At 54.8% G+C, this 17,324-nt stretch overlaps 1 protein-coding gene across 4 annotated transcripts in view; it reads left to right on the top strand.

Moving 5' to 3' along the window:
• Positions 1 to 17,324, top strand: part of KANSL1 (KAT8 regulatory NSL complex subunit 1) — a 91,971-nt gene that overhangs the window by 46,416 nt on the left and 28,231 nt on the right. For all 4 annotated transcript variants that reach the window (XM_084301332.1, XM_084301331.1, XM_084301333.1 and 1 more), the window contains exon 3: positions 15,827 to 15,968. In XM_084301332.1, coding sequence (XP_084157458.1) covers positions 15,827 to 15,968 — 142 coding nt within the window. The remainder of the gene's footprint in view (positions 1 to 15,826; positions 15,969 to 17,324) is intronic.

Here is a 17,324-nt window from a genome sequence, read left to right as displayed (position 1 = left end):
AAGCAGTGCCCCAAATCCGGGCATTGCTGGGACCTGATAACCATTCAGCATAAAAAAATGTGCTTTAGGGATGTAAATAGGTCGCAGATGGAGGGAACGAGGCAGCAAGGGATTTGTACTCGGTGGTGTAAGCGGAGTAGTGGGTCGTGGTCTGGGGATAGGGAGAGGGGAGGGCGGCAGCGTCTTGCCCGGCACAGGAGGAGCTGCGAAGGAGGTGGCAGCACAAATCCAGCTGGCATTTAGCGGGACACCGGGGGATGTTGATGCCTTACCAGAAGAGCTGCGGAGGAAACGCAGGAGTTGCTTCTCCAGCCGGAGAAGTTCTCAATGAAATCACTTCGCTTATTCCTGCACCGTTCAGAGCAGTCCAGAATGAAATAAGGCAAAGATTTGTTACGTGCAGAGCAGGATGTGTGCGAGCTGCTGAAATAAAAAACCTTATAAACTTTTGTGATGTACTAAACTAAAACCTCTATAGGCTTTTTTTTGGCAGCGTTGTCTTAGGAAAAGCTGTAGCAGGGTTAGGAGAAACGTACGGGGGCTCTGCTGTTGTATTGGGGGGTTGAGATGTGCTGGTGGTCTGCTTCAGTCTGGCTGCCTAGCCCTCTGGACGGTCTGAATGGTAGGACAGAGGGAATTTCTGTGCTAGTTGTCCATCTGAAGCTGGGGTTCCTTTGGCTGAACTTTGGGGCTGAAGCTGAGCGGGTTTTCTGACCCCTGAGACAGGAAAGTTCGGGGAGGCAGCAGGCGGTGGCACACCTGTATAAGCTGCCTAGTGCCCACATCCCGCTTGGGGACACTCGGAGTGGACTTGGACACCTGGGAACTAGTGCAGCCAGTTCTTTATCAGCTTTGCAGAGTGCTTGTTGCTGTGTTGAAGATGCAAACAGGCTGTAAAGGCTGATTGCAGGAATGCCGCAGTTAAGGATTTATTGCGCTCAGGAGAAGCTCTGGTGTCGGGAACTTGCTGTGAGCAGAGGAGCGCCCACCAGGTCGGCCCTTAGAGGGACACCCAAAGGAAATTTCACATCTGGAACCTTAAAGGAAGACACACCTCGGGGGGAAATCTGCCGGCAAGCAGAAACGGGAACCTCGTGATGTGCAAACTGCCCGTCCTCGGGCGGCTTTCAGCTGGATGTTACTTTTGAAGCTCGTTATCGCAGCAATCTAAATAGCAACCTGGTTAAAGAGCAACCCGGGCTCGCTGGGCTGCCCTGCCACGGCCGTGCCCACTGCTCCCTCGTGGCTGCAGGCGCTCAGCACACCCCAATTCTGCCCCTTTCATTTGGGGGACCCGATGGTGGCCGCCAGCAGCACACCGGCGAGCTGCCACCGCCGGAGCCCGTGCCACCGAGCCCTGGGGAAGGCGGCACCGTGGAGCCGTGACAGGGCTCCAGCCTGTGGCTCTCCAGGCTCTTGGTGCGAGCCCTGGCCTCGCTGGGCACAGAGGGATTTGCAGTTTGGACGGCGTGCATGGGAATTCCAGCGTTTGTTAGCATCGCCAGCTCTCAGCGCCACAGAAAAAGAGTTCTGCGGGCTCATTCAGCTCCCGCTTCCTTCCCCCTCCAAGGCATGCACGCTCTCCCAGGGTTTGAATTACCCCGTACTCTTTTCAGGAAAATAAATAGGGTATCTGTAAGTTTAAACATTAAGGCCTTTGTCAGCCCGCAGCGAGGAGCAGAGGCCTCCTGTGGATAGAACTATGTTTGGGGGGGAGGAACTCGTTTTACAGTGCATTGAGTCCTGTTGAAGGACGGAGCCCTGACAGCCCCGAGACTGAAGTCCTCTGTCCGGGGGACAGGTGGAGCACAGGCACCGAGTCTTCCCCTCACCCTTTTCCTTCCAAACCCCTTGTGCCAAGCGTGTTTTGTCCTTGTACCAAAGGGCAGCGCGTACGGCAGGGGTGGAGGAGACGATGTTGGCCTTCAGCTCGCTCGCCAAGTGGAGCATTCGGCCCTTTTTGTCTCAGTTCCTTCCTAGCAGCTCACGCAGGCTTTTTCAGCTGCATCCATCACCGCTGAGCCTCGCTGCTCCCCAAGGACGGGCAGGAGGAGGGCTCTGATCCCCTGCTCGGGGCTGCAGGCAGCGCCGTACCCGCTCTCCCCGCTGCCTGGCTGAGCGAGGACATCCCAAACGCCTTCACAGGCCAAAACCGAGGCTGCCCCAGCACAGCACAGACGTTACTGCATAGCTTGTCCTCCTGGACTCGCCAACTTCCACGGAAGCCGGTGATGAATCTGTGTTGTAGGTGTTACGGGGAAAAGGCCGGTCACAGCTCAGCGGTGACGCCTCGTCCCCGGGTAGGGCGCCCGGCGTGGGAGGCGCAGGACAGCTCCAGGGAGCTCCTGATTTTGGGTCCAGCACAGGGCAGATTTTTGTGCTGAGCTTCATGGGACCGTGCAGGGTGACTTGCAGCTTCGTTAAGTGAGCTCTTGGGTGGAAAAACTGCAAAAAAGGAGCCAGGAGTGCCTGAGAAATGCAGAGGTGTTGGCAGACGTCTGCTGGTGTGAAAAGGGGGACGAGTGCTAGCGGAGGGAACTGGCGTGATGTGTCGGTCTGTATGGAGCTGAGCTGGGAAGTTCCCTGAAAACCCTTCATTAGTGACCTTCGTTAGTGGCCAGTTGCCATTCTGGAAGGTTCTTGGACCTGGTTGGAGCTCAGTCCTTCCTTGGGAAGCGGAGATGCTCTTTGTGTCCCCCGCCCGATGTGCGAATCCTGTTCCTTCGGCTCTTTGTACGCCGCAGCATCTGCTACAAAAGGCGTTTAACATGGTCGAACAATGCAGGCTGTGCCTTTCTTCTCCTGATGGGAATAAAACGCGATTTTCACAGCCTGGGCGTGCTGCAGTTTGGCCGTCCCCAGTTACCCCGGGCCAGGCGGCCCTGCACAAAGCTCCCCGTCCCCAGTCCCTGCCCCAGCACCTGCCCCCGCGTCATCGCTCTCGGATTTGATCCGGTGCCTCAAAACCTCTCTGTGGGCCATAATTGCTAATTCCTTAATTCATAATTCCTTAATTCATGCCTCCTGATGTTCCTTTTCTAGTGCTGGTTGCCACGGGGCCGAGGCCAGCAGCAGCCCCCCCTGCCCCTACCCCTAAATGCTCGGTGCCACCTCTCCCTGTGGCTCAGGCCAAACCCAACGCAGCATCATTCACATCAGCCTCCCCTCCTTCCCTCTCTTTTTTCTCTTTCCATTTCTCTCCGGACTTTTTCGTGCTCCCGTACTGTACAATAAACCTTCAGCCAGGATTTTTTTACTCTGTTCCTAAGGTAAAGGAGGGGGGGGCCAGAAGCGTTGTGTTATTCCCGCGTTATCGCAGAGGGGTTGAGGGAGGAAACTTCTCTTGGTTTTGTGCCAGAAATAGCACGTCTGCCCCTTCCCTGGGCTAAACGACCTTCAGATTTGACATTGACGTGTGGCTGTCCCCTTGCTCTGTTTCACACCAGAGGCTGTCTTGGTGCTGGGGGCCTCCTCTGGCCGTGCCTGCTTCGGTGGGGGCAGAGCGCAGCCGCTACCGCGGGGTGCCAGGAGCTGCAATCAGTGGGTGTCCCCTGCTCCTACCAGGCCTGCTATTTCTCTTGCTTTAGAGGGACGACCTTTCTGAGCTTTGAGCCAGAAACACGTATTTTGAGTCTTGTTGCTTAGGTTGAAGGCCTGGAAATCAGGGCAAGCCCCCGAGTGAGCGGGCACGAGCTGCGGGTGCTGAGCAGATTGCCTCGTGCATCGCCCCTGGTGAAAGTGGGGGGCCTGGGGACTGCACCCCACATGTAAATCCCCCCCTGAGGCTGTTACACAGCGGGGCTGCCTCTGTTCGCTGCTCCCACGTGCCCCCAAACCTCCTTCCCGGTTTGCTGTTGGTCCCTGCCCAGCCGCCCTGTGGCTCACAGCAGCTGCTTTGGCTGGAAATCCTTCTTGGCTTCTACCTGTATTGTTCTAATGTCGCTGCCTGCTCCAAACAAACCTTTTCTAGATTGCTGCTGCTGAATTTCAAAGCCTGCTTGCTTTAATGGGCAACGAGGAAGGACCGGGAAGGCGTCTTAAAAACAGGCTGTTGGGAAAAGGGTTCGGGGCTTTTGTGCTTCAGGTACAGAGCAGAGCTTGCTTCTGTGGTGCTCGGAGCCAGGTTTGTGAACTCAGGCTTCACGTTAGGCTTCTGCATTTTGAGACTTGCTTGCCAAGCCCTCTCCTTTTCCTCCTGCTCATCCCAGGAGTGCAGGAGTTTCCCAGGCCGGCAGCAGAGGCCGGCATTTATTTCTAAGTCCCGTTTTGATCTCGGGCCACAACCTGCGGAGCTGAACAAAGACACCCCCCTCCCCTCAACCCATGACAAAACACCCTTTGACCTTTGGTCCTACAGCTGCATAATAAAAAGGGAAGAGCTGGAAGCGGTGTGCACTCCTACATGGGTTCCCTTCCCTCCATCACTCTCTGTTTTTTGCAAAGTGCCGTGGATGGGGGACAGGAGGAGAAGAGGAAGACCTGGTGCCGCCGTCTGCTGGCTCTGCCAAGAGGAAAACACAAACACGTTTCGGTTGGACTGCTCCCAACAGTCATTTTTAGAAGGGTAGGGATCAGAAAATGCTTCCTTGGAAAGATAAGGATCAGAAGTTGCTTCCTTGGAAGCAGTTTGGGCAGGTGGCTGCGGCCGGTGCTGGGGCATCCTTTGTGGCCGCTGCTGGAGGAGCCGTCCCCTCGTCTTGCAAGGAGAGCTGGGGTGTGGGCGTCCAGGGAGCTCCCACATCAAGATTAGAGTTCTTCCTCGGTGCCTTATTGCAAAATAGTCGTGCTGGTGCTGCCCGACTGGAAGGCTTTGCAACCCCGAGGTGACTGCAGGCAGCGCCACGTGCTCGGATCGAGTTGTGTCTGCCCGTGCTGTTCTCACCGCGATGCGCTGGAAGGGTTGAGCATCCTGGAGATCAATTCCGTCACTTCTGCCTTGAGTAAACTCTTCTCATCAATGAAAAGCATGTCCCAAATAAGTCCTGGTTTGACAGAGCGTTGCATTAATGCTGTTCACCAACTGGAGCTCGGAGCTGCCGGCCTCGCACTGGCAATCATTTAACATAGTTTCTGTATTATGGAATATTGATTTACTGTGGAGCATAAAAATGTGCAGTACTCAGCAGAAGGGCCTCACCAATTGTTATGCTCCAGGAACACTGCTGCTCAGGAATGTGAAATAAATTTTCCCTTTTAACAATAGCTCCTGATTTGCATAGTCTCTATTCTCCTTTCCCCAGGGATTGTGCCACTAATGGTCTATCGCGAGCGCTCCCCCACTTTGACACCAAACTCCTCTATTTGCACACACACAAAGGGCTGTGCTGTTGAACAAGTGTAATAACTTTTCAAACGCTTTACTCCGGGCTGCAATTGTCTCCTCTCTGTTGTGCGCTTACTCTCATTCGGAGAATTTCAGGCGCTGAGCACCCCCTTCCTTCTCTTCGGAGTTGTAACTGTGTTAATTTATAGGAACTTTAGCTGACAGCGGTCCGAAAAGTCAGATCCATCCTGTGCAGCTTTCGTTTCTTCACTGGTTTTGTCCGGGGATGTGTTGGGGATGCTTGGCTTGTGCTCTTTGCCGGTCCGTCTGCCTGCGCGTGCTGCGCTGCTGCTCCTCGGCAGCGAGCAGTTTTGGGCTGGAACTGCAATCCTTGCAGTTGGCCGAGCAGTTCAGGACCTCTTACTTGAAAGCAACCTAACCGTTCTCTTGAATTTTTGCACTTGTTGCTGGTTGTGCTCGTGATACATCAGCAAAGGTGGTAAAAGTGCTTCTGGTATCCCTTGCTGTATCCTCTGCTCCAGGAGCAGGAGCTGCCGGTGCCTCCCAAAAGGCAGGTTGGGAATCTCGGAGTGAAACCCCACTCTGAACCTGAAGGAGGAAAAACAAGGGCCAGATTTGCTTGAGGACAGAGCTTTTGTCACTCTGCTTTCTAATGGAAGGAATATAACTAAAATACGGGTCTAAAAAGGTAACGATTGTGCTTTCCTGCGCGACCCGGACCTGCTGGGAAGCTGCTGTAAGCAAAATGAGAGCGCTGATAAAGGGCCACGCTTACCAAAACGGAGCACACGTTCCTGGAAGAAGCACGTTGGGAGCTTGCTCATCCTGTTACGTTAGGTATTTATGCATCGTGGTGCTTAGTCGGTATGACTGGGAACGGCGTATTAATTAGAGCTAAAGGGGAAAATTACCGATGAACTTCGCAGCGCGCTGCAGTCGGAGGAAACTTCTCCAGTTATTAAAAAAAGAAACCAACCCAAACTGCCACGCGTGGTCTGTTCTTACCTCCTCGTTCCTGGCTTTAGCCGCCGGGGGTAACGAGCTGCCTTGCGTTTTCTGCTGCGAGGATGATCAGGCAAATTCTGGGCTGCCTGTTCTGTTCTGCTGGCCGCTGTGCCTGCGGGGCTGCCCGTGAGCGTGGGGAGAGCTACATTGGAAAAGCGCTCCAATAAATTCTCCTATAAACGTGGTATTTTCCAGCTGGCTGCTCTGCTGTGCAGCTGGAGAGGCGGTTTTTGCTGGTGAGCCCAGCCAGCTCTTCACGTCCACGCTTTTCTGGCTGTCCCCCCCGTCCCCTACCACCTTCCCCTTCTCCCCCCCTCGTCTTGCCCCGTAGCGATAAGGAGCCGAAGCAGCTTTCAGCCAGGAGCCCAAGTCCTTGCATTGGCCTAGACGAATAAACTGGGAATTTGAGGCTATTGTCACAGAACAATTGTTGCTACTAAGGGCTGAAGAGCAGCTAAAGCTTGCAGTGGATGTTTTTCAGACAGTCAGCTGAACAAATGCTTGGGGCATTACATAAATGTCAGAGCGTAAAGATCTGGGGCGCTCGGATTGGAAATATCGCCGAAGTTCAAACCTAGCCCTGGCAACCGGCGTGAGGAATTCCAGCAAAGATCTTCAAGCATTCGGGAGACTGAGACAGAGCAAAAAAAAAATCTGAACTCCGCTTCTGAGTCTAAGCAGAGCCTTCTGCTGGGCCGTGCTGTTTCCCTGCTGATCGGCGCGCTGCCAAACTGGTGCCTCGGTCGTGAACCCGACGGAAAATAAAATCATGAAGGTTGTTTTGTTGAAATCTTTTTATAGTTTACCCAATATGCTACGTCAGAGCCCTTTATGATTAGGGGCCTTACTGGGATTTTCTTAAGTGAGCATTAGGGCATTATTTCTAATTTTAAGCAGGTGACAGCTTGAGGCAGCTGAAGAAGTTGAGCAGGCTGCGGGGTGATGGAGCAGAAGGAGCTTCCGAGGAACCAGAAGGAGCTTGTTGGGGTCACACCTGTGTGTGCAGTGGTTTGGGGGGTCGAGGACTTTGGGAAGATGCTCTCTGCGGTGATCTTCAGGAAGGGATGAGGTAGGGGTGCTAAGAGGAGCACCGGCACCAGGCTCCCGTATCTGTGTTTGGGAGGTGTCCTCCTTGGGGCACCCTGTTGTGTGCTGGTCACGCTGCAGGGATGGCAGGGGGGGGACAGGGCTGTTGTAATATTTCTTGCCTTGGGACCCGGTCCCTTCTCTTACCCACCAGTGCCCGGCCGTGGTTTGGTTCCTGTTGGCTCGGCTGTAGGCGAGCTGGGTGCGATGGAGCTGCTGTGGTGTCACCAAAATGTGTTGACACCACGCACGGACCCACCTCGGGAGCTGGCGTCTGGAATCCCACAGATCCTTCTGCCAGCGTGGCTTTAATGATCCTAAAATTAGAGTCACCACCCAAACAGAAGAGTTTATTGCATCCTTCCAGCTCTTCACACCAAGCCCTGCTGAGGGATGCGCTCTGCCTTTTGGAGGCACCCAGGCTTCAGCAAAAGGCTCCGTGTGCTCCCCGCTGGGTTCGTGCTTCCCGTCGGGATTGTTCATGGGGCCAAGAGAGGGGCTCACGCAGACGTGGCAGCGATTTGGCACCACCAACCCTGCGCCCTGTCACCATGCTGGCCTCGGATCCGGGATGCTGTGGGCTCCACGTGAGGCTGAGACGAGCAGCAGCACACGAGGTGATGTCCCCGTGATGCCAGGAGCAGCGATGTCCTTGGGCTGTGATGGCTTCTGGTGTTCACTGCATTTCCTGCGGCACAGGTGTGCGTGAGCTGAAATGAAAATCTCACCAGCCAGCAGCATTGCTCTGACCAGGAGGTAAAAAAGTGATGATTTTCAGGTTCTTGGAGAGAAACTGAGTGCGGTGTTCGTTCCGTGTGCGTGCATCTCCATCAAATTTGCTGGCTCGTTCCCTGCCCGCTCGCTGGGATGGCTCCTACACGGCGTGCTCTGTTCTCCAAACCTTACCTTTAAGGGAAGGATAGTTCAATAGGTGCTTTTTTTGCTTCTTTTTTTTGAAGCCATTTGCACTTCAGAGGTATAAAACTTGTTAAGGTAAGCGTGATACTGAGGAATGCAGACGGTTACGATGTTCGGCAAGATAAATAATCCCGTGACTTTTTATGCTAGGGAAAACTTAACTCCTGAAGAGTGGATTTGAGCGTATTTCTGCTCCACGGCTTCTAAAGCAGTTAAAATTGTCCTGAATCTCAGTAAAACCTGCTAGCAGGCAGCAGGAAGGGCTGGGAGGGTTGTCCTCCCCCCCCCCGGCAGCTGCTTCACTCTGGTATTTTTAATTTCCCTCCTTTGTTCTCCCCTCTGCAGAGCTGGCGGTGGATTGAGTTTTGTGCCGTCCGAGGGTTTTCTGAGATCCGCGGGCTGCACCCTTCTGCTAGGGAGGGATATGGGGGAGACAAAGTGACAGGAGAGAGTGGCCCGGGGCAAAGGCTTGGGCTTGCAACTCCAGCACGGGGCACCAGCTCCAGCCTGGTGTTGCCGGAGACCTCAAGCAGGGTGTTGAAATCCAGATTCTGCTGTGCTTGTCCCGCTGTAACTCCTATGCAGGAGTTCAGGCATCCTTTAATGCATGGCCTGGGCCAGTTTGTTTTTATTTTTTTCCCTCCTCTTTTTCATAGAACCGGACCGGAGATGCCAAACCAAACCTTTCATATCCTGCCCGGAGCGCTGGTTGCCCTGCAGACCAAGCCTCGCATGCTGCGGCCGCTGGGGCGCTTCGCATGGTTCCTCGGCACCAGAAAGCGGGGCGCTGGGATCGGCTGTGCTCGAATGCAAATAACGCACGGCCCCGGGTGCTGGCGGCCGCCCAGGGCTGCCCTCTCCCTGGGGCAGCAGCCTGGCATCCCTGCGCAAAATGCTGTAGGATTTGCGCTCGCCAACGTCCTCCGAGCAGCGGGGTTTTTTTCGGGGAGGACCGGTGGAATTTTATAACTCTTTTCTCCCAGCCTCTTGGGTTTTTCAGAGTCCGGGGCTGAATGAAGCGGGCCGAGGGTTGAGCTGGATTTAGCTGTGAACAGAGGAGCCCTTCACAAGCCCTTCACTGTCCGCGGGGTGGGGGCGGGCGCTGAGCTGAACAAATGGGGCGCTTTGGCTCCTTCGAGGGCAGAGACGTTGGGGTGGGCTCAGGAGGTTGTTGGGAGTGCTGGGGTGGTTTCTTTTCCTCCCCTTAACCCTTGCTCCACCCGTAGATCTCATTTCGTGTCAGTCTAGGAAGGTGTAAAAGCCTGGTGGTCTGTTAGGGGGATGGAGTGGACGTGGGGAGTATATGGGGACAGGAGCAAGCTGGAAAACAGCTCTTGAGTTGGGTGTGAATCTTTTCCCTTCAGTGAGGCACAAATAAAGAGCAGCAGAGCACGTGAAGAAGTTGTTTACAGTGCTTGGAGGACGGTGCTTGGATGGCTGCTGGCTGCAACGTCCGTGAGCAGAGCGCTGGCCTTTCTGCCTGGCCTTGTCCTGTCGTTTGATGCCAGTAACGGTGTCCGCAGCACGGAGCCCTACCACAAATGTCCCCATATTTTACTTCCAGTCAGTACTGGCAGCTGAGCCTCTCAAAAAAAATGAAAAAAAGCGGATGATAAAATACTGTTCTTAACCAGATTGCAATGCTGTGAAGCAAGGAGCTGATGGAACCACGAGGTTTCTGGAGCTGACGTTGCACCAGGACGGACACGAGGCCGAGTCCTGCCCCGGGGCTGCTGCCTCGTGGCAGGTAACGCAGGGAAAGCACGCGGGATTAATGTGGATAATTTGCCCTTTAACAGAGCTGACAGCTGAGTGTCTTCAGCTGCCATAGCTGAAGCTGTTTTTTGTGGTCTGCTGGCAGGGTTTGGCCTCGCCGACGAGCCCAGGTGGAAATAGGAGCGTGGTCCTGGTGCGTGCCCTGCCTCCGTGCCGTCGTCGTGGCTGGCAGCAGGGCCCGGCCTCGGTTAGGAGCAGGGAATTGCATCAGCTGCCGGTGCTCGGGGAGGCACCGAGAGCTCCTTGGAGCATTTTGGCAGCGGGATGTGGGCAAGGGCCGTGCCAGGGCACCTTCAGGGCCGGCAGAGCGGGGCCCCCAGCGTGGGTCTGGCAAATGTCTCACAAAGGTCTCGATTCCTGGCACCGAGGCCTCATCGGTGGGCAGATATTGCACCGTCTCGCTCAGGAAATGCTCGTCCTACGAGCGTTTGTGAAAGCAGCTCGCACCTCTGCCACTGTGCTAGGAAAAGGAGGAGGAGGAGGAGGAGGAAGAGGCTGCGCCGGTGTGGGGAGAAGGCCTCGGACTCCGGGGCTCTGCCCTCGGCCTCGTCTTGGGCGAATTTTTTCCACCGAAAGCTGCGTGGGAAGGGGGAGAGCAAATACAGCGTGGCCTCCACTTTGGGAACAACTGCAGCTCGGGACAGAAAACCACTGGGGGTTTGCCAGGGGAAGTGGAGGAGGGGAGCAGCCGCACGGGGAGCTGCAGGGGGGGGCCGGCACGGCACGGCACGGCACGGCACAACCTGACCCAACCCACCACATGCCCACGGCACAGGCCTGGTGCCTGCTGGCAGAAAGCTCTCCCCAGTCTGCCCTCAGTCCCACCGGGGCTGGTTCACCCCCCCGGGCTGTGTAAAGGGTTTTTCAGCGTTTCCACAGGTCCCATTTCTCTCTCCTGGTGGTGTCTTCTTGCTTCCATCGTTCCCTGTTGCTCCTCACAATGCCCTGGGATGATCTAGGCTCGAGGTGAAGGAAACTTTTCCATCCCAAATCCTTTCACTTCATTTTTTTGTGTCATTACCAGGACGGTTTAGCAGCAGCTGGCGGCTCTGCTCAGGTCACTTCACAGCCGGGCCTTTCGCAGGGCATCTCCTGGTGAAGAAAATTCTGCTCATCCCCAATTCCTGAGCTTTGCAGGGCTTTCTCCCTACACTCCAGTGGCATTTGGCAGCGTGGGTCCGTCCGAAGGAGAGCCGGACTGGTGGATGGCTGGGGGCTGGGAGCAGCACAGCTTCTCCTGGGTCTAGGAGGAGCCGAGCAAACGCAGCTCATCAGACCTGTGGGGAACCAGGGAGCTCTCACGGGGCTTTAATTTCCTCTTAGGCAGTGGGCAAAGCCTCCTGCTTGGGGAAAGAGGGCATGGGTGTGCCTTCTGTCGGGGAGATCCCTGTGCCAATTCACCCAGAACTGCCTCGTGCACGGCTGCAGCTCGGTTTGTGTGGCTTCGCTTGGTTTTAGCCCTGCAGAGGCTGCGCTCCGCGGCGCTTATCTCCACGGGGCTCGTCCGGCTCTTACGGCACCGCAGCTGCTGAGACAACTGAACCTAGCACAGGTCGTACCGACGGCAGCGCCTTGACCTAGGTGTGGGCTGTGTTTGTTGGCAGGGCTGTATTTATCCTGCCTGATTTATAACCAAACAGAGCAGGGCGCACGCCCCGGGCTGAAATGCCCAAAACCCCGTGCGGCAGCGAGCGGGGCCGGCCGTGAGCACCGTGGTCTGCGTCTGGGGACCCTAACACAGGGCAGCAGCACCTGCCCCAGGGGTGTTGGGGGGGTGTTTGCTTTCGGGAGCTTTTCTTTCGCTGTTCAGGACACTGAATCGAACCCCCAGCTGCCTGTCGTGTGCCTGGGGAAGGACTGGAGCCTGTCCCAAGGACTTGCGCTGATGTAACACGGGATTTTTTTTCCCCCTGCCTTTCTTCAGTCATGTTTAACTGCTGTGTTGTTTTTTTTTGATGAAATGTTTGCCTCCCTCCATCTCTCAGCTGCTCCCTGTGCTTTAATCAGAGCAACCTGAGGACTCGGCACGTTGATGAAGTTGCTTCCTGCAGCTCTCCAAAGCGTTTCTGCGGGGAAGGCAGAGGCCGTGCCCATCCCCGCACATCCACCAGCACGGTGCCAGCCAGGAGGGGGCTGCTGCCACCTTGTCAAGGCTTTAACTCAATTTTACCCTAGGATTAGAGGCCTTTTTCCATGGGTGAAGGCCCCCAACCTCCCATGGGCACGGCGTTGCATTGCTGAGCATTTCTCTAGCTTGGCTCCGCCGCTCTTCCTCCTCCTCCACCGCTCTTCCTCGTCCTCTGCCATTCTTCCTCCTCCTCCTCCGCTCCTCCTCCTCCTCCACTTCTCCTCCTCTGTTTTTCCTCCTCCTCCACCTCTTCCTGCACCACCCGGGCCCGTGTCGGCTCCCGGCTGCCAGCTCGGTGCGCGATTTACCGGCGGCACCATCTGCTCGGGCTCACCGCGCGCTGTCCTTGTCGCTCAAGCTGAGTGCCACGCCAGCTGCGTGCGCGCCGCCCGACGCCTGCAGCCCCGCACACGTCACCGCCTCCACCAGGGGATCGAGCCTACCTGGGAGTGCATTTATTTTTAAAGAGTTGAGCCCCTAAATCATTTTTCTGTCCTGTGGCCGTGTCCTGAGCTGGAGAGGCTGCACGGCTGTCCTGTGTTGTCCTCCACAGCCTGCTTTGTGTGTGCTCTTGCCCAAAGCGGTGCCCACGCAGCAGCACGAGGAGGAGTTTGTCCTGGAGGGTGGATGCAGGAGCTGCTCACGGCGCTGCCCGTGCCACCTTCACCGGCACCGTCTGCCCGTGGGACGAGCCACGCGGCACGGTCACAGCCATCTGCCTCTCCCCACCCTTCATTTCCAGCTTCAATCAGCCCCGTTTTGGGGCAGGTGGAGCGAACCGGTCTACAAATCATCATTTCCAAGCCCCTGATGTTTAGAAAGAAAGGAAGTGGGTGTCCCTGCCCCCAGCAGCTGGGTGTCCGCCTGAGGTTGGGGGTGCCCGTGACTTCTTCCAGCGCTCTGTTTTGTGCTCGGTTGCCACTTTCTAGTGAAAATACTGCTTTGCAAGGTGTTCGTGTAGAGATTAAAACTAAAGAAGCTCCGCACCAAGTGTCCAAAAGCTGATCTACGGGAGGAAAAGCTCTACACTGCAGCAGAGGGGGGGGAATGGAGCCGGCTCTGAAAAGCCTCGGCTCTAAATATAGAGGGAGCGCGCTGCGCCCGGCGCTGTTTTGGAAAGTGTGGCTGAGCCATCGCTGCCTGTCCTCCCCTCCTCCCCCTGTGCTGCGGGGGGGCAGAGGATGAAGCAGACGTTCCCGCGTTTCGCTTTCTCGGTTTATTTTGGGTTTAAATCCAATGGGTTTTTCCGGGGCAGGATGTGCCCTGATTTTAAGGTGAAACAAGGAATGGCTGTGCCGCCGCTCACACCGCCGTGCTGCCTCGGAATCGAAATGGGCGTTGGGTGTTTTTTTTTACCCTTAATCTTGATTTCTGTGTAATGGAAATAAGAGTGAGGCTTCACGGAGCAGGACAGCGTTGTTGCAGCAGGCACGGGGGCTTTGTACATTGTACAGGTGCTTTATGGCCTTGCAGAGGAAAGCCAGAGGAGGAAGCAGTTCAGAGGTGCTCTCAGCAGCTTTCAACCTTTCTTCTACCTGATTTTTTTAAAAACATTCCCAAGGTGGATCCCCAGCAAACCAGCACAGTCCTGCAGAGATCTGGCTTAGAATCCCAAACTCTGGGGATGTTCCCAAAGTCGGGATTACCTGCAGATGCTGAGGGTGCCTTTTGTAAAAAACAGAACTCTTCTCCAGTGAAATTGTCCTCTGCTTCTGAAATGAGAGTGTGGTAGAACTTCACTGAAACATCGCTGGTGGAGAAGTAATGTGCTCTGGAAAGCCTTGTGGGAAACGATGCTCCAAAAATGCCATCGGTCTCGTGGGTGACGGAGTCGGAGCAGCGCTGCCTTCCCAGCGATGCTCAGAGAAAGCTCCTGGCAGGAGGAGGGAGAAGGTCTGGTGCCCGGCCACCCCTTTCCTGCGGTGTTATCCCTCGTGGAACAGAATAAAGCCTGGCTGGGGTGGAGATCTGGATTCGAGCTCGGTGATGGGGTGATGCCAGCAACCGCTGAGCCCCCCGCATGCTCCACCAGCCCGGCACGAGCATGCAGAACGCGTCTCGCTCTGAATTTGTGGGTTTCGCTTGCAGGTCGAAGGAGCCAACTCCTTAGTTTCAGGGTATTTTGCTTAGCTGATGTGAAACCCGTAGTCACCCCGGTGCTTTTCTTAGGGCCACGTTTGGCAGCAGGAGGCCTGAACGAGGGCAGATGCGTCAGAGGTGCAGATTTTTCTAAGAACTTGCTTATGGCTGTGGCGCGCAGTCTCTGCAGTGCTTCGGTAATAAATCTCGTGTACCACGTATTGCTTTCGCTCTCGTGGCTGGTTTCAGCTTCCAACCGGGTCAATCTCAGCAGCAGGGGACTTGGGGTAGTTGGGGAAGAAAAACCTGGACCTCGACGGGGCTCCTCTGCCTGGCGGGAGGGCGGTGGGGTGGCTGTGCTCCAGCCTAAACAAGGTGCTCGGTGCCAAAAATGCTGTAGGAGGAAGGGATGGGGGGAAGAGGGAATTATTTTGTCACCAATTCCTTATTCTCAGACATCCAGATGTGGCAAAGGCGTTGTGCGGCGACACTGGATTCGTGCGTGCGCTTCTGTGTGCCTTGTTTCTGCATCATGTTGTGCTTTTCTTTCTTTCTGGGTAGTTTTAGTATTTACCCACCGGAATCAGGATCCTTGTGATCCATTCCCATGGTATTACGGCTTCTAACGTAGGAGAGCGGAGCCGTGGATTTGTGTGTCCCTTACCTCTTTGTTTATTCCTGCCTGGAGCTCGGTGGCGGGGAGCAGGGCGTTTTTGTAGCAGTTGGCTCTAAAATGCGACGCTGTTGTCCACGTGCTAGCAAAAGCGTATTTATGCTCCTGCTGAACCGTATTTTGTGGTCGCAGCAGAGATAAAGAAGGTGGGAAATCAGCCAAGGGTTGCAAAGCATGTGGGTTCCCCCCGTGCAGCTGTGAGATCGGGGGGTGCATCTCGTTTGGTAATTTCTGCTCTTTTTTCCTGGCTTTCTTTGCTCGATCAAGCCATCAGAGGCAGAAATCGAGTTTGCCGTTGCCCCCTTTCCTTTGCAACACCTCCGTGCAGGGCAGCAGCTTGTGCAGGGCGCTGTCAGCTCTGCTGCTCGCCTCCGAACAGTAGATGCTCTCTGAAAACCCAACGATGATGCGTTGTGAGAGTGGCCACAGCGCCTTAATTGTGGGCGTGTGGTTTGTGCTGGTGTTCGAGCCTATTCTGTGAAGGATGCCAGAGGTGCTTTGAAAGGGGATAAGCTGAGGGAGGGCGGGCAGGTGGGTGTTATTTCTTCGAGACTTGGCGAAGTGGCTCCGGCTGATGCAGCCAGGTAGGACTGGAGCTGCTGGTTCAGCTAAGCGTGGAGTAAAACCTTGACGCTTGCATAGGCAGAACTTCAATCACTGGGTACCAGAAGTTGGTTTAATATCGCTCTGCGGAGGCATGGCTTTTCCAGCACGCCTGTAGTTGGGCCGATAATTATTGGTGGTGGCTAGATGGTATCGGTCGTGCCATTCAGCTTGGAGCTTTTGATCTGGCTGTCAGTTCTGCCGGGTTCTCCGTGGGCTGTGTAAGTAAAATCTCACTCAAAATCATCCCCCCTTCCCCTGTCTGTTTTTGCAGGAGACGAAGGGCAGAGTGGAGATGGGCAGCAGACCGTGCAGCCATCGTCAGTCGCTGGAATTGGCTCCAAGCCCACGTCTCGGACCTGGAATACCGAATCCGGCAGCAAACGGATATTTACAAGCAGATTAGAGCCAACAAGGTGAGGACTGTTTGGCTACGTGGGGTTTTTGCCCTGCCTCCTAATGGCTCTCTCCCTTCCGCTTCAGCGGGGAGTGTGTGTGCAGAGCGTGATGCAGTTTTTCCCCCCTGCATCTCAGAAAGCACATTGCACGGCGCTGACTAATGGTGATGCAATTTGGCATGGGCTGAGTGCAATTCTTTTCCCTGCTTCAATACGGTAACGAGAAGAGAGCAATCCCTCACCTAGAAGCCAGTCTTTGGGTGCCAAACAAAACTACTGCTTTTGCACGCGTGTTGCACTCGCCCACCACTCCAGGCTTGGTTTTTTATTTGATTTGTTTAACCTTTCTTTCTCTTTGTCGGGGATAAGGAACAGCTCCACCAGAGGCTTGCTGGGGAAGGGAGGGGACTCTGGAGGAAGTTAGCTTCAGATGCTATCACAGAGCACAGGCTTAAAATTGAGTCAAAAAAAAAAAAAAAGAAAAAACTGTAGGTGCTGACCTTTCTTTGTGGAAGGAATTTATTTTTTTTCAGACTTGCTCTCAGATGGCAGGAGAACAGGGGAGAGCGGAGAAGGATGAGGAAGGAATCGTTATCGAGACTTGTCCAGGCGTGCACATCTAAATGTCAGGCCTTGCAGGGAGGAATGTCTGGAGTTTGTGGCAAGAAGGATCTTGGGATTGCATCAACTTAGAAATCCTCAGGAATTCAGTGTCCAGTGAACTCTTTTTCCCAAGATTTACGGTGGAATGGGGATGGCCGGGAGGGAGACTTCCAGAGGGGCAGAGAGGCACGGGCAGGAGAGGAAGACTGTGGTCTTTTATGCAGCTATGCAGAAGAACAGGCTGATGGGGTGAGTGAGGGCTGGAAATGAGTAGGTGGATGAGCCCGGCTGGCTGAAAGGGAATAAATACATCAGGGAGAGGAGAGGAGAGGAACCCTTATCCCTTCTGCCTTAATAAAGCAGATCTTGCAAGGTGGTTTTGAAGTATCAAATAGAAAATGGCTAAACATTTATGAGCTAATAAAGGAAGGAGATGGGGAAGCTCATCTCATGAAGTAGAAGATGCGGTGCTTCCCCCAGGTTCTGACAACTTGTCAGACTCGTGAAGTGGCCTCATAATGGCTACAAGCATCCCATGTGTTTGCATCTAAGGCTGCAGTCTCTGGGTCTGAAAGGAGAACATCACAGCATTGTGTCAGAGTTGAAAAGTACATCTGAGGGTTTGGGAAACAGCTTGTCACCTTTTTTTTTTCGTTTGCTCAAACAAAAACTCCTCTACTGCGGTAACCTGATGGGTGAATTCAAGATGAAGCCTGCCAGTTACCGTGGCAAAAGAGTTGGGATACTCGGGATCTGAGGGTGGCTGCACAG

This window comes from Netta rufina, assembly GCF_964035555.1.
Source record: "Netta rufina genome assembly, chromosome: 24".
In the NCBI taxonomy this organism is placed as follows: Eukaryota; Metazoa; Chordata; class Aves; order Anseriformes; family Anatidae; genus Netta; species Netta rufina.
Note: the sequence above shows the minus strand (reverse complement) of the source record. Positions and strands in the feature narration are given on the sequence as shown.